A 17,234-nucleotide genomic window follows, 5' to 3' on the forward strand; every position below is an offset into this window, starting at 1 on the left:
GTTCAAACTTTTGACTGGTACTGTATGTGTTTGTAGTTGTCACTGATCACAGTGAATTGTTTCCCATCACCCAGAGGGGAAGTAAGTGTGTGCTGTGTTTTGGCCCAATGAGGAGGGTAAATCCCAAACTATACTTCACTATGAACCCTGATTTTACTTAGGTCTGTCTTCTGTGTATTTGGGTCATCCCAGGTTGTCAGACTAGTGTAATCAGGGATCCCAGACCCTTGTAGAATCCCTTTTGGTGAATAAAGGACCCACCCCGGGAAAGTGTAGCTGAATATTCTATTCTATTCCCTCCTGGACCCGCTGAGAAATTAACCTCTAGCTAAGAAAATGTTGCTGTTGTGTTCAGGTCGCTGGTAAAAGCAGCGTTTTGGTATATGAAGGGTTTAAACATTGTTTTGCCCCCACACTGAGAAAGTGTATCTGTCTGCTGTGTTTTGGACCCACACTAAAAAAGTGTAAATGCTGTGTTTGAGAAAATGTCTTTAAACGTGGGCTGTTGTATAATCCCTCACAGGGCCCCTTTGCTATTTTTGTGCCTGGATCTATCCGCGTCATGCTTGGGTATTTTCTCTGTTGACTAGCTCAAGTCAATAGATATTCGAATGAATACTCAGTCAGCCAACAGCAGCGGCAGAAACGTAAGATTGATGAGATTTTACTCCTCGCTAAATCTGATCATTGTTGTTATTGCTATAACCCAGGGATGGAGAATGGACCGCTGGAATTTGCAAAATGAGGTATGTCACATGTGACTGGCGATATGGGACAAGAAGGGAGTATACGAGTGTCAGGTTTGTATGAGGCTTATATTTGCATGTCTGTCTGTTGCTTAAGGAGATACTATTTTCTTACCACAGATCATGTGCTTTAACTGCATGCATTCTGAGTAGAAAACAGTCTCATTTGCATTGGTGTTCATTCTGCATGCTGTGGGCTGTCATGCAATGGGCTTTCTGCCTCAGTGTCCCTGGCGCTATGTATTGTCCTTATAAGATGTATGGATGAGGGGCAAGTGTTGGCCTACATGACTGTCATCCCTGTTATGGGATATGTTCTGTATAGCTTGAACGTGATATGATGCAGTGGTATTATAAAGTCGTGTTCCATAACCTACATACAGTATACTTCCCAATGTCTCCATTCAACATGCTTCAGCTGCTGTATCATCCATGTCTTATCAGCATGTACGGTCAGATCCATAATGATTGGCATCCTTGATAAAGATTTGCACAAAAATGCTGTATAAAACAAATAATACAAATACTGAGCTATATTGTATGCAAAAAAATTGTAAATTATATTATGTTAATACAATTGCTCAGAGAAAGAGATTTTGTTTAATGAGTAATACATTAAAAAAAAAATACTCTAGCACCCACCACTTGCAAGGATAACCACACTGAGCCTTTTTCTAAATGTGTTACGAGATTGGAGAACACATTGGGAGGGATCTTAGACCAGTCCTCCAAACAGAATATTTACAGATCCTTGATATCCTTCGTCTGCATGGATTGCCCAATTCAATTCAAACCACAGGTTTTTAATGGGGTTCAAGTCCAGAGACTGAGATGGTCATTGCAAAATGTGGATTTTGTGGTCAATGAACAATTTCTTTGTGGATTTTGATTAGTGCTTGGGGTTAATGTCTTGCTGGATCCACTTGTGGCCAAGTGTCAGCCTCCTGGTAGAGACAACCAGGTTTTTGTCTAACATGTCCTGGTACTTGTTAACGTTCATAATGCTGTTGACCTTAACAAGGGCGCCAAGACCAGTTGAAGCAAAATAGCCCCAAAACAGCAAAGATCCACCACCATATTTTACCGTAGGTATGAAGTACTTTTCTGCATTTGCTTTTTCAACTTCAAACCCACCACTGGTGTGTGTGTGTGGCCAAAGAGCTCTATCTTCAGGTCATCTAACCATAGCACCGGTTCCAATCCAAGTGACAATGCTATTTACCAGGGGCTCCCAAGTGGCGGAGCGGTCTAAGGCACTGCGTCTCAGTGCTAGAGGCGTCACTACAGACCCTGGTTTGATTCCAGGCTGTATCACAACCGGCTGTGATTGGGAGTCCCACAGGGCGGCGCACAATTGGCCCAGTGTCGTTAGGGTTTGGCCGGGTAGGCCGTCATTGTAAATGAGAATTTGTTCTTAACTGACTTGCCTAGTTAAATAAAGGTAACAAAAAAAAATGTGGTCAGATTAAATCAAAATAGAGCTCTTTGGCTATGCACACCAGTGGTACAGTAGCATCTTTCTGTGAACAGTTTTGATATACCATGAATGAGATATATTACTGTAACGTGCGACACGACCATTAGCTTTACCTACATGAGGAATGAACTTAAAAGAGGTTGTGAAGTGTACATACTAAAGGGTCTGTTCCCTTCCCGCTCTCTCTCTCTGTGGTGCAGTTCAGAGGCGAGGTATGCATTGTTTCAATGAGGCAGGCTTATCTCCCTGACACCCTGCACTTGTAGTTCCTCCTCTCATTGCTTTAGTTGGGAAGGATGGAAAAATACCCAGCTATGAGGTCAGAACGACCTTGAGGAGAGATAGATCCCCTGTCCCCTCCCTCTCAAGGCTTACAACGTTGTCACCTCTGCCCCGATACCTCTGGAAACCTTCTCTCATAGAATGTTCCAAAAAGCCACCTTTTACAGTACACAGTATATACTGGATTCTCCTTTTTGGTCTGTCTGTCTAAGTGAGGGATGCAAAACTCTATCTGATTACTGTAGTCTTTAGCCATATGTCAAGTGGGAGGATAAAACACTTCTCATTTGAATATTAGTTGGACATACTTGCAGTACAAGCACATTCTCTTTGATTTAATGCATGTTTTATCTCTGCATCTTGAGTCACCTTGGATTTGTATCATCCCCGAGAGAGACAGAGAGGGAGAGGGAGAGAGAATACTAGGATGGTTGTAAGAAAGAGAGCGGTAGGAAGTAACAAAAAGAGAGAGCGTCACTCGTAGAATGTCCTAATTAAGAGTAGCTCAGTGGGTTTGAACCAGATAATCTTACATAACCTCGTTAAAGAGCACACAGCCTTTGATACTGAGAAGATGAGAATGATGTTCCCTCTGAGACGCAGCATATTGTGGAGCCCCATGGTATAGAGCTGAGGTATAGGACAAGATTACATCCCATTCTACAGGCCCTGGTCAAAAGTAGTGCACTATGTAAGGGATAGGGTGCCATTTGTGATGAAGGCATAGTAATAGTGCCATGATCCAGATAGCCCTATGGTATGGAGCTGAGATATAGGACAGGATAATATACAGTACGCACATCCAATGTCTTTGAGTTTAGAGTCCAAGTGCACACAAATACAGTACGCACACACACACACATTGTGATTGTGGTGCACAATGTGTGTGTGTAATATGAGGTACTATGAGGTAACGGTATTTGAGAGAGTCTAGTAAAGAGACAGATTTTTCTTTCCTGCTGTGAACACTGGTCATTATGTACCACTTTTATTTGAGGAAGGAACATGAAGTACGGTATTTTTGTAAGTAAGCTATCTTTGCATCTACTGATGAATCGTGTATTCTGTCTTTGGTAGGGATAATGCTTGGGTGTCCTTGAGGTAATATTTTGAGGTATGCAATTTCACGAATAATAATTTCAGTTTTCTGATATCTTTCAGATGACCCTTTATCTCCATATATTACTACATTCACATAACAGACATTATTGTCTGTTGGATATCAACCCTGAAGAGGAATCGTCATGGAGTCACTAGAAACTACTGTGGAGGTGAAATGCTCTAAAGAGGGTCTAAAAAAGACAGTTACACAGAAAAAGTGGGCAGCACCAGAGCCTACAACTGCCCAAACTAAAATGCCCCCTTCGGCTGATTCGGAGGGGGAGGGGTGGCACCTATGCCCACAACCTGAGGAGGACCAGAGTAGAACCACATGTGGTTCAACAGAAAAGTCTGACTCAGGGAACCTAAGACAATTAGGGAAATCACTACGCCAATTACAGGATCAAGCCTGCAGTCATCCTCATTACAATGTATTAACATCATATCCACCACAGGAGAGACAGACAGTTCCCTTTGCAAGACAGAAAACGGCAGATGGCTTGGTTTCTGCACTTCCGCTATCCCATGGCAACTGTGAAGGGCCCTCTCCTCAGAGGAGCTCCCCCAGTTTACCTGCGTCTCTTCAACACTGTTCCCAGTCAGGGATAGAGGAGCTATCCAAGGACGTGTGTAGTAAGATGGAGCAGAAGCAGCAGCAGAAGCCTGGGAAGTATGTGTGTGATTATTGTGGGAGGGCATGTGCCAAACCCAGCGTACTTAAAAAGCATATTCGCTCACATACTGGGGAGCGACCCTACCCCTGCGTTCCCTGCGGCTTCTCTTTCAAAACCAAGAGCAATTTATACAAACACAGAAAATCTCATGCTCACTCTGTCAAAGCTGGGACAGTGCCAATTTCCGAACTGGGTTCTTACAATGCCAACACAGAGGACCGGGGATCTTTAGAAGGAGAAGGAGAGTTGTACTCTGACGCTGAGCAGAGCTCTGACACGGATGATGACTATTCATCGTTCTTGGACTCAGTCGAGGAACCAGATAGCACCACTGCTGTAAGAGTACTGAATCTCGTTGCCCAGAAACAGGGAGTTACATCGACATTATCTGAGGAGCGTTCAGCCAGGCTCCCGGAGATCAATGATGCTCAAGCTCCAGCCGTTTCTCAGGTCAGTCGTGCAATTCAATCCAGCGCCATCAAGCAGCGACTGGCACTCCGGCTCTCAGAGAAAAGGAGCAGTGACACTGACACATCTCTCTCCCTGCCTAGCCAGGGAAGCAAAGGCAGCACAGACTCAGGCTACTTCTCACGCTCCGAGAGCGCAGAACACCAAACGGGTGGTCCTCCCAACACAAACGCCAAGTCCTATCAAGAGATTATGTTTGGGAAGTGTTACAAACCGAACCCGAAACAGGCCATAACTGCTGTGACTTGCACTACAGACTTAATAAGTGATCGTAAGTCTTCAGAGCGAGGTGTTTCCCGCGTATTCACACAAGAAAAGGAATCAATGATAGAATCGATCAGAATAAACACACATTCATTTACAAGGGGAGAAATGAAAGAGGCTCAACTAGAGCTCTCTGATTCTGGGCAGCTGGTGCGGAGCAACTCGATGCCCACGTCCTCAGGTTCGTGTCTGGACATGCCACAAGGCCTGCGAGGCAGCCACTCCTTTGATGAGAGGGCGTCCCCTGGAGGTATTAGGAGACTTAGGCGACAGGCTGCCTTTGAACACTCTGCACACGATGGACACACAGAACTTCCTGACCACTATGGAAACATCTCTGAAATTTCCAACCTTGGAGTAGAGATGGAATTTGCGACGAGGAAACGGCGGAAGGAAAAATGTATTAGGGAGGAGGAGGATGCAGCAAGCCAGTATCACACAGACTACGACCACTCTGAAGAGATGAGGGACTATGATTCAAAGCAAGCCTCTCAAGGTGCTCTAACCACTACTCCTTCAGTGAAAGTACATGCCCAAAGCGTGAATACACAGGATAGAGCACAGTGTGATAGACTGCACATGGAAATGTTGGAAGACACCACAGAGAAGAGAACTTTAGGTAATGTCATCTCTGTGATTCAACACACAAACTCCCTAAGCAGGTCTCACTCTGACGAGTCTTACAACTACCAGAGACGGGAAAAGCCTTCCTCAATGGAAGTGGTGGAGCAAACCGAAACTCGAGATAAAAGGACTGAGATCTTTGCACACCAATTGAGTGACAGTAGATTGTTAGATCAATCATATCAAATGACACCTAAGCTAGTCCGCCAGTCCAACATACAGGTCCCAGAGATCAGGGTGACTGTAGAACCTGACAGTCCAGAGAAAGAGAAAGCAGCTGAGGTGAAACAGGTGAAGGCGAAGGAGCCCGATAGATATGTAGAGGAGTTCCAATGGCCTCAGAGGAGTGAAACCCTGTCTCAGTTCCCCCCAGAAAAACTCCCTCCAAAGAAGAAGAGACTGCGCTTAGCTGACTTGGAGCACTCTTCTGGTGAGTCTAGCTTCGAGTCGGCCTGTACGAGCCTCTCCCGAAGCCCTAGTCAGGATAGCAACCTATCCTACTGCTCCAGCTTCTCGTTTGACCGAGAAGAGAAAGAGCGAGAGTTTATCCCCAAGCCAGCTTCCCTGGCAGCTAGACAGGATGAGTTTGGAAAAGCGTTGGAGTTCTTAGCGGTGCCAGGAAGCGCCCACTCCCTCTCTGTCCTGAACCAGCGTCAACAACATGAAATGAGACGCTCCTCTTCAGAACAGGCACCATGCAACTTTCAGCGCAGAGAGCTCCCAGAGGTCCGAAGCGTATCATTTGACTACGGCAGTCTCTCTCCAATGGCCAAAGTTAGACATGCGGAACTCGGCGCCAGTTACTCAGAACCCAGACGGAGTAACTTGGTAAGACAGGCGTCCTTGAATGTTGACCCTGAATTTACACATCCAGTCCTTCCGCTAAATATTCTTCCTCCGTACCTCAGCAATGCCCTGTCGTTCTCAACCACTTCTCTGCTCTCGCAGTCTCTGCCAATGTTTGCCCCTCAGCCACCACACTCCGGTCTCTTAGTTCCTGTTAGAATACAGGCTCACGTGCCGTCTTACGGCAGCATTACATACACCACTGTGTCACAGGTTGTAGATGATCCATACGAAAACTCTCTCACTTCTCACTTTGCACATTTATCCACAAATTTAGATGCATTATTAGGACAACCCCGAGGACTGTTGACCAACCCAGCCCAGATTCAAGTTCTAGATCTGTCACCAGCTAAGTTTAAGACAGGCATCCCTCTAACCCTGACCTCCAGGACTATCTCCACCACCAACTGTGGATCCAGTGGGGGATCCAACAAGCGCATGCTATCTCCGGCCAGCAGCTTGGACCTGTTAATGGAGGTCAAACAGCAGAAACGTGTCAAAGAGGAGAAAATGTACGGTGAGATAGTGGAGGAGTTGGGCGCCGTGGAGTTAGGGAACTGTAATGTGACCGAAGAGAGCAAGTACAGTTTAAAGACAGAGTTTAAACGTGACACCAACCAGGGAGCATCACTGTCAGGCCTTTCTTCTATATCCTCTTTGTCTGTGTCATCCTCACATCATTCTCAAGACGACCGAGCAAGTGGAAGCTTCATCTCACCTCCGCAACAAGGGTCAGAATGTCCTGATTCCCTTATGGACAACTCCCCAACCGAAACAAGCCTACATCCACCCTCTCTGATGTCTCTAAATGATTTCAAAGAGGCTGGCATGGACAGCAAGGCACAGATGGAAATGATGGTGCAGTTAGTCAAAGGTCAGGGCATCCTCATCTCTGACGGTGAAAACACCAAACTGATATCTCAGTTTCCAAGTCTTCGCACAACGACAGTTGTGAGTTGGTGCTATCTGAACTACACCAAGCCGAACAGCACTCCCAACACTTCTCCTATGTCCTCTGTGTACACTACGTGGCGCGTCAGTTCCCATAACCCCAACCCTCCTAACCTCAACACCAGTGCAACCCTGGCTCTGCTCCGCTCCAAACGGAAGACTAACACATGGGTGTACACCATGGCTGCCATGTACCAACCTGGGACTGGGAAACTGGTCTCCTCGTCACTCTTATGGAGGCAGAGGCTTGAGCTGGTGAGAACCTTTATTGTTAGTTTTTGATTTAGTCCAAATCCCCCTTACATTTCCATATTGAATGTATGTATACAATCCTTGACTCAAGTTACATCATAAACGATCTAATATTGTATAATATTGTAACCATATTACATTGTTAATATCCTGTATTACCTAACTCCATTACCTAAACATATCTAAACTGCATGTTAACAGAATGTTTATTCTTGAACTCCCAAGTGGCGCAGCGGTCTAAGGCAGCGTCACTACAGCCTGTGGTTCGATCCCACCGGGAGTCCCATAGCGCAGCTGGCCCAGCGTCGTCCGGGTTAGGGGAGGGTTTGGCCGGGGGGGCTTTACTTGGCTCATCACTCTGACTTTGGTCGTCAGTTGAATGGTGTTTCCTCCGAAACATTGGTGCGGCTGGCTTCCGGGTTAAGCAAACGGTTTGGCGGTTTCTGGGGAATGCATTACTCGACCTTCGCCCCTCCCGAGCCCATTGGGGAATTGCAGAGATGAGACAAGATCGTGGGGAGAGAAAACAGGGTTACATTTTTATTTTTAATTCTTTCTTCGTATGAATGTTTATGTATCTATCTCATTTAGCTACAGAGCAAACCGGAGATCAAAGAGCTGGATGTGATCTGCCATGGAAGGAAAGTGAAGGATGCCAGCTGCAGGGTAAAAGCAGCAAAGGAGGACTGGAAAGACCTGGAGGTCTCCTCAAAACAAACAGCAGCGCTAACACCAACGCCAACCCAGATCAAAATCTTTGAAGGAGGGTCAGTTATGATACTATCACATTAATCAGTAAGCAATAGAGTGTTCATTATAATGTTAGTTTGTAATGTTTTATATAGGGGTAATGCCTGGTGGTACAAACGATTTGTAACTTTATTTATTTAACCCGGTAGTCCTATTGAGGTCAGAAGACCCCTTTCCTAAGGGTGACCTGGAATTAGATGAAATATATGTTTTTTCACTTACCTTGCATGTCTAAAGCTTTTTATAGAACATCACACAAAGGATTGTTTCACTTCCCTCAGGTTCAAGTCCAATGAGGACTATGTGTACGTGAGGGGCAGAGGCCGAGGGAAGTATATCTGTGAGGAGTGTGGCATCCGCTGTAAGAAACCTAGTATGCTGAAGAAACACATACGCACCCACACTGACGTCAGACCCTACGTTTGCAGGGTCTGCAACTTCGCTTTCAAAACGAAAGGTGGGTGTCCCGTCTTTTTATTCCATTGAAATGAATGAAACAAGAGGTATGAACGCACTTTGTGACAACTGATGATTTGAAAAGGGATTTATACATTTGATTGATTGATGACAATAGGAACATTTATTTCCAAAATGTACAATTGAATGGTAATGAATATAGTAAGCTCAACAAGATGCATCTTTAAATGTTTGTTGTCCTACAGGAAACCTGACCAAGCATATGAAGTCAAAGGCTCACATGAAGAAGTGTCTTGAGCTTGGTGTGTCAGTCACAGTGGATGATACAGAGACACAGGAATCTGGTAAAATATTGACCAATGACCAGTATACTATACTTTACTCCCTAATATGAATTATTCAGATATGTAACACTGAATTAATGACAGAAAGGAATTTGATATTATATTTGTCATCATTTTTTCTGTTCTTTCAAACAATACAGATGACATCCAGCAAGACTCGAAGACCGGGATCTTGAGCACAGCCAAACACCAGTTCTCAGACGCAGACGACTCCGATGGCATGGATGAAGAGATAGATGACATCGACGAAGATGAGGATGATGATTACGACGGTGGCTCCACTCCAAAGATCCGCTCCCGGAGCACCAGCCCTCAGCCCTGGAACATAGCCTCTCCGTCGGTCACCGGTACCACCGTCACCCATGTTGTGTTGTCAGCTCTCCATGACTGTACCCTCAGTACCTTCCGTTCTCTCCCCAGCTGCCTCACCAACTCCATCGTGCCTCCATCGTGCCATCCCCATACCTCCATCTCAGGCAAGAGGACAGGGCCAGACCGGAGGACTGTCTTGGCCTCCAGCCTGGACAAGGAGCAGAGTGAGAGAGAGAGGCTTGTGGAGGAGGACTGTAGCCTGGCCATGCTGTCTCCTGACCAGGGATGTCTGTTCACCGATCTGCTGTCCACTGGCTGGGAGTCCCCTCTGAGGGAACCGTCCCCCTCCCAGCTCCGCTACCCATCACCCCGTAGAGACCTCTCCCCCCGGGGTCGCTCCTCACCTCGATGGGACACCTCCCAGCTGAGGCCCAGCTCCCCCAACCTCACCCCCATCCAGCACCTCTCCCCGGCCTGCATGGAGAGGCCCATGTCCCCAGGTGGAGTGGACCTGCCTGGGAGGAGGGAGCCATCGGCCCGGGGCAGACAGAGGGTGGTGCTGAGGGCTGTGTCTCCACGTAGAGGGGGCTCACAACACAGAGCGTCTGGCGATAAAACCATGCAACAAGCCAAGGCTGAACTTGTCCACAAGGGAGGATCCATTGAAATGGATTTGGTATGTAATGTAGTTGTATACACTATATTATACACACATGTTTAGATTGACTAGTATGCTTGTCCATGCAAAACTAGTTACACTGACTTAATTTCTTGATATAAAACCTTTATTCATTTTTTTTCTCCCACCGCTGGAGTCCCTGCATTAAACTGTAGAAAAGTTTCTTCTGGTAGTCACTATAACTTGTTGTTTTTAGGATCAGAGGAGAAGCACGCTCCCCAACCTGCCTGGTCCCCCAAGCTCCAGTTGTACCCATCATAACGTCCTCAGCCACCTTCCCCTACACTCCCAGCAGCAGGCTCGAACTCTTCTCCCCATGGTCCCTATCGGGGGGATCCAGGTACTGCGCTCTTTGCCCTCCTGCAGCTATGACCGGACCCATCTGTCAGCCCTGTCCCATCAGAAGACTGAACTCCACCAGGACAGCAATAAGGAGGGATCTGCCTGTGTGGCGGGCCCAGGTGCAGAGGGCACAGTAGCCCAGCAGCAGGAGAAGGAGCGGGAAAGGGAGAGGCCGTCCCCCCACCAGACACCCTGGGACTCTGAGGAGGAGAAAGATCCTGTCTCTGTCCTCACGGTCAGGGACCCTAAGCAGGAAGAGGGTCTTCAGACCTGCACCAAGGCCATCGCCTCCCTCAGGATCACTTCTGAGGAGCATCTATAGACTGGGGTTGCATAGGGCTCTGGTCAAAAGTAATGCACTCTATAGGGAATAGGGTACCATTTGGGACATACACTACATGACCAAAAGTATGTGGACACCTGCTCGTCTAACATCTCATTCCAAAATCATGAGCATTAATATGGAGTTGGTCCCCCCATTGCTGCTATAACAGCCTCCACTGGACTTGCTTCCATTCAGCCACAAGATCATTAGTGAGGTTGGCCACTGATATTGGGTGATTAGGCCTGGTTCGCAGTCGGCGTTCCAATTCATCCCAAAGGTGTTTGATGGGGTTGAGGTCAGGCCTCTGTGCAGGCCAGTCAAGTTCTTCAACACCGATCTCGACAAACCATTTCTGTATGGACCTCGCTTTGTGCACGGGGGGCATTGTCATACTGAAACAGGAAAGGGTCTACCCCAAACTGTTGCCACAAAGTTGGAAGCACAGAATCGTCTAGAATGTCATTGTATGCTGTGGCATTAAGATTCCCCTTCAGTGGAACTAAGGGGCCTAGCCTGAACCATGAAAAACAGCTCCAGACCATTAATCCTCTTCCACCAAACTTTACAGTTGGCACTATGCATTGGGGCAGGTAGCGTTCTCCTGGCATCCACCAACCCCAGATTTGTCCTGACATTTACACCACTCCAACTGACGCTTGGCATTGCACATCGTGATCTTAGGCTTGTGTGCGGCTGCTCGGCCATGGAAACCCAGTTCATGAAGCCCCCGACGAACAGTTCTTGTGCTGACGTTGCTTCCAGAGGCAGTTTGGAACTCGATAGTGAGTGTTGCAACCGAGGACAGACGATTCTTACGCACTTCAGCACTCGGCGGTCCCGTTCTGTGAGCTTGTGTGGCCTACCACTTTGCGGCTGAGCCGTTGTTGCTCCTAGATGTTTCCACTTCACAATAACAGCACTTTCAGTTGACCGGGGCAGCTCTAGCAGGGCATAAATGTGATGAACTGACTTGTTGGAAAGGTGGCTTCCCATTATGGAGCCATGTTGAAAGTCACTGAGCTCTTCAGTAAGGCCATTCCACTGCCAATGTTTGTCTAGGGAGATCGCATGGCTGTGTGCTCGATTTTATACACCTGTCAGCAACGGGTGTGGTTGAAATAGCCGAATCCACTAATTTGAAGGGGTGTCCACATACTTTTGTACATAAGGTGTACCTTGGCGCTTCCTCCAGGAGCAGCTGAGCCTCTCATCCATCGTCCAGTCCCCAGCTTGCCTGGTCCTAGATCTGTTTATGCTGTCTTGCCAACTTCTATGGTCACATAGGAGTTGGCAAGACAGCACAAGGAGATCTGGGACCAGAATACACCCACAGTCCCTCTCAATCTCATTCCTCTAGACAGACAGACAGGCAGTCAGACATACAAAATGACTTCATCCAGGCCCTTTTGGTTGGGTGTTGGAGGCTCTCCTCTCAGTCGGTTCAGGTTTCTGCATGCAAGTAGTGTAAAGGCCAATCATCTAACAAGCCCCTTCCCTCCCGTCTCCCTCCCACAGACTATATCTATATCTGAGCCAAGAACAAACCTTGAAATACAGAAACGACACAGACTTCATGCTCTCTATGTATTTCTCTATGAATTAAGAGTTTTTGGTACATGTAGGTCAGCATGAATAGTCATAGCGAAGGACAAGCAAGAAGTCAGTTGAAGTGGTGGCCACAGGTGCAAAACATGGTATTAAAGTAAATGCTTATATATTAATTAAGCTTGCATACACTTGCACACAAACATACTTATTGATGTTGATTATACTCCATAACCCACTCTTAACACATACAGTATGTGCATACACATGTATATGTGGACATGTATACGTGGACAAGCATTTCGCTACCACCGCAATAACATCTGCTAAATATGTGTGTGACCAATAACATTTGATTTGATTTGACTACTTTGAATATAGGCTGTTATTGTATTCATATCGAGTGATGATAGTTAAGGGTTTGATTATTGAAAAAATTGGAGGGGAAATAACAACAAAAGTATCTGAAATATGAAAGTATTTGAAAATGGAGTCTGACCAAATTTAGCGTAGACTTGCTTCTTGTCCAGTTTGGTGCTTTTGATTGAACAGCAAAGGTCTGTCCGTGCCTTTTCTTTGCTTTCCACCTATGTTTTGAACGAGCATATTAAGCAAGGGAAAAGTGAATATCATTTTTAAAGGAACTTTTAATCAGAATTGTCTGATGTGACAGTGTTATTTACCATCAATGAATATTGCACTAAAACATAGTTTTTACTTTGTGGAATAATTAAATTGCTGATTTGTGCAGCTACGTTTAATGTAAATGTATCTATTTGACATGTTTTATGTTGCAGATTCTCAACGTTGTGTTTTTATCTTTATGCTATTGCACAAATAGAGACGTGAATATTATGTATACTTGCGAGATGTCTTTATATATTAGAAAAGTACTCTCTTATTGATGATGGAAAATATTTGACTACTATTTATACGCTGTATATTATCTCCACTTATGCAACAGTGTGACCCACTGACCGATAATTATGAGATCCTTATGATGTCATGTCATTGCTTTATAACTTATGGCTTAATCAAAAACGTGTTTTTGTTATTCTGGCCTTTGAACCTTTATGAATGGAAATAAGCACTTTCATCCTAACTTTGATAACTGACTGAGATGGTTAGTGAGGAGAAATAAAAACAATCGTGTGAGCTATTTTGAGTTCAAACATTCCACTTCTTTTAAGTGATCCTTCTCTACAGTGCCTTCAGAAAGTAGTCACACCCTTTGACTTTTTCCACATTTTGTTGTGTTACAGCCAAAATGTATTACATTTGGATGTTGTGTCACTGGCCTACACGCAATACCCCATTAATGTCAAAAAGGAATTCTGTTTTTAGAAATGTTTACAAATTAATTTAAAATGAAAAGCTGAAATGAGTCTTGAGTCAATAAGTATTCAACCCCTTTGTTATGGCAAGCCTAAGTATGTTCAGGAGGAAAAATGTGCTTAACAAGCCATATAATAAGTTGCATGGACTCTGTGAACAATAATAGTGTTTAACATGATTTTTGAATGACTACCTCATCTCTGTACCCCACACTTAATTATTTGTAAGGTCCCTCAGTCGAGCAGTGAATTTCAAACACAGATTCAACCACTAAGACCAGGGAGTTTTTCCGGTGCCTCGCAAAGAAGGGCACCTATTGGTAGATGGGTTAAAATAAAAAAAAGCAGACAATGAATATCCATTTGAGCATGGTGAAGTTATTAATTACACTTTGAATGGTGTGTCAATACACCCAGTCACTACAAAGATACACGTGTCCTTCCTAACTCAGTTGCCGGAGTGGTAGGAGACCGCTCAAGGGTTTCACCGTGAGGCCAATGGTGACTTTAAAACAGTTACAGAGTTTAATGGCTGTGATAGGAGAAAACTGTGGATGGATCAACAATATTGTATTTACTCCACAGTACTAACCTAAATGACAGAGTACAGAATATAAATATTTCAAAACATGCATCATGTTTGCAATATGGAAATAAAGTTAAACTGCAAAAAATGTGGTAAAGAGATGTACTTTATATCCTGAATACGTTATGTTTGGGGCAAATCCAACACAACACATCACTGAGTACCACTTCATATTTTCAAGCATGGTGGTGGCTGCATCATGTTATGGGTATGCTTGTTATTGGCAAGGGAGTTTTTTTGGGATAAAATAAATGGAATTGAGCTAAGCACAGGCAAGATCCTAGAGGAAAACCTGGTTCAGTCTCCTTTCCAACAGACACTGGGAGACAAATTCCCCTTTCATCAGGACAATGTCCTAAAACACGAGGGGAAATATAACCTGGAGTTGCTTAGCAAGACAATATTGAATGTTCCTGAGTGGCTTAGTTACAGTTTTAAATTAAATTGGCTGGAAAATCTATGGTAAAACATTAAAATGGCTGTCTAGCAATGATCAACAACCAACTTGACAGAGCTTGAAGAATTAAAAAAAATAATCATGTGCAAATATTGTACAATCCAGGTGTGCAAAGCTCTTAGAGACTTACCAAGAAAGATTCAAAGCTGTAGTCACTGCCAAATGTGATTCAAACATGTATTGACTCAGGGGTGTGAATAGATATGTAAATGAGATGTTTCTGTATTTAATTTTCAATACATTTAGAGAGAAAAAAGAAAAAAATGTTTTCAATTTGTCATTATAGGGTATTGTGTGTAGATGGGTGAAAAAAAATCTATCTAATCCATTTTGAATTCAGGCTGTAACACACCAAAATGTGAAATAAATAAAGGGGTATGAATACTTCCTGAAGTCACTGTAAGTATGCATGTACAGTGCATTTAAGTTTTACAATTTTCTTCCCTTTAATTTTAAGTGTGAATGTTCTTTTAGGTTTTAGGTGAAGAAGATGGGTGGATTAATTCATTTGTTTCCGCTACAAATGTAAATACTTGTACACTGAAATTCATATTTCCTTAATGTGCAGTTTTTTTTCTGGGTTGAATTTTCAGTGTTGAATTCACAACTTTTTATGTGGATTGTAGATATCTTTTAAGAGGTAAAAAATAATGGCTGCATTTTAAATATTGAAGTTAACATGACGTTAGCAAATTGACTTGACATTTACAGTTTCACAGCTGAGACATGAGTGTAGATTGATTTAAAATACGTTATACTCAGCTTTAACTCTCACCATGATGTCTGGGGTAGCTATCACTTTACCGACTCCATTTACATGCTATCACAGGTCATACTGTATGGCAGGGGCGATTTTAGCATGTAAATCTTGGTTGGGCAAACTCCCCCCAATTTTTTTTTTAGATGCATGCCAGCAAAGCCACTGCACAACACAACACTAAACAATACATGAATTGCACTATAATGGTGACTTGCGGTGCCCACAAACTGTTAGGGCCTACGTAAAGCTGAGCTTTCTTTTCAGCATCATAGAGTGAAGCCTTACCACTGCTACACCTGGCTATCAGCAGAGCCTTGCCTGGCAGCGAAACAGCCTCATTTCTTTTTTTAAATTTAATTAACCTTTAATTAACTAGGCAAGTCAGTTAAGAACAAATTCTTATTTACAATGGCGGCCTACCAAAAGGCAAAAGGTCTCCTGCGGGGATAGGGGCTGGGATTAAAATAAATAAATATAGGACAAAACACATCACGACAAGAGAGACAACACAACACTACAATTATCAGAGACCTAAGACAACATAGCAAGGCAGCAACACATGACAACACAGCATGGTAGCAAAACAACATGAAATGATTTACTGTCTTTAAAAAAAAACAGCTGATATGGCTGACTTGCTTAAACAAATGTTGTTTCTACTGACAATTGAGATGAACAAACTATGGCATAAGGTGACGGCGAGCGGATAAGAGGTAATCTGTCATTTCGATTAAGACATTAATGAGCGAGCTATGATGGACATAACTATTTGGTCAGCACTTTTTAAATGTACAGCGACAGAATTTAGGACATGGGCCATTCTTACAGTATTCTCCCTGTATACCAAGTCAGAACCGTAGAATAAATAAAGGGGTGCATATAAGCAGACAAAGTTCTTATAATATTCAATGGTACAATTTCTCTAAAACAGGCTATTGGCTACATGTGCACCACCAAGCCAGAACAGTAGGCTAAGTTAGGAGGGGGAAAGGCACCAAATTATTAGGGTGAGGCACATGGGCTACTAACAGCTTTCTACACAACATACACTTAGTATTACGTTCCTAGCTACAGTATACATATCTCCCTGACATATTACATAATTTATGTAGCAGCATACAAGACCCAAGTCCCCGACTTTAAATTCTGAATTGGATGACCATTCAAAACGTATTTTTCCAGTCGGTGCAAGTTTTTTTCAGAGTTGCCAGTTGTCTTGAACTCACTGAAGTCTGAGATTTCCCACTTCCCAGTTGTTTTGAACACAGCAGAAGTCATACTGGATTGACTGCATGGCCAATGTATTCAACCTTTTCTGGCCCATCGTGTTGAATGTTTATCCTTTTAAGCTTGGAAAAGAGACCATTAAACCCAGACTTGGACCACACACCCACTCCACTGAATAGCAGGCTAGTGACTGCTTTGCAACGCTTGCAGTTAGCCACTGATTCCTTCCAAACCACTCATTGTTGAATTTGCGATTTCCAACTTGTTGTGTAATGTTTATGTCCAATGGCTGATGAGCACCGATATGTTTTATCTAGAATTTCTCTTCATCTGAAAAGGATTTGCCAGTAGATTGTTGACTTTTTTATTTTATTTTACCTTTATTTAACTAGGCAGGTCAGTTAAGAACAAATTCTTATTTCAATGATGGCCTAGGAACAGTGGGTTAAGTGCCTTGTTCAGGGGCAAAAC

At 44.0% G+C, this 17,234-nt stretch overlaps 1 protein-coding gene across 4 annotated transcripts; it reads left to right on the top strand.

Moving 5' to 3' along the window:
* Window positions 1-531: 531 nt before the first annotated feature.
* Window positions 532-13,558, top strand: LOC129811970 (human immunodeficiency virus type I enhancer-binding protein 2 homolog). Of its 4 annotated transcripts, none has more exons than XM_055863788.1 (7): window positions 532-800; window positions 3,667-7,688; window positions 8,277-8,452; window positions 8,717-8,892; window positions 9,098-9,196; window positions 9,337-10,184; window positions 10,384-13,558. In XM_055863788.1, exons 2-7 carry the CDS (start codon window positions 3,750-3,752, stop codon window positions 10,849-10,851), a joined length of 5,706 nt encoding a protein of 1,901 aa, XP_055719763.1. In that variant the 5' UTR covers window positions 532-800; window positions 3,667-3,749; the 3' UTR covers window positions 10,852-13,558. The 4 variants fall into 4 exon arrangements, with proteins under 4 accessions (XP_055719763.1, XP_055719764.1, XP_055719765.1 ...); XM_055863789.1 differs by having other exon boundaries at window positions 532-746; XM_055863790.1 differs by having other exon boundaries at window positions 536-647.
* Window positions 13,559-17,234: the final 3,676 nt, after the last annotated feature.

The sequence above is a fragment of the Salvelinus fontinalis genome, chromosome 15 (assembly GCF_029448725.1).
Source record: "Salvelinus fontinalis isolate EN_2023a chromosome 15, ASM2944872v1, whole genome shotgun sequence".
NCBI lineage: Eukaryota > Metazoa > Chordata > Actinopteri > Salmoniformes > Salmonidae > Salvelinus > Salvelinus fontinalis.

Bases quoted from the DNA above. Each gene is read 5' to 3' on its own strand.
- LOC129811970 (XM_055863788.1), top strand. From the start codon at position 3,750: ATGGAGTCACTAGAAACTACTGTGGAGGTGAAATGCTCTAAAGAGGGT. The intron at 8,893-9,097 runs GTGGGTGTCCCG...GTTGTCCTACAG, and splicing joins CTTCGCTTTCAAAACGAAAG to GAAACCTGACCAAGCATATG. The intron at 9,197-9,336 runs GTAAAATATTGA...CAAACAATACAG, and splicing joins TACAGAGACACAGGAATCTG to ATGACATCCAGCAAGACTCG.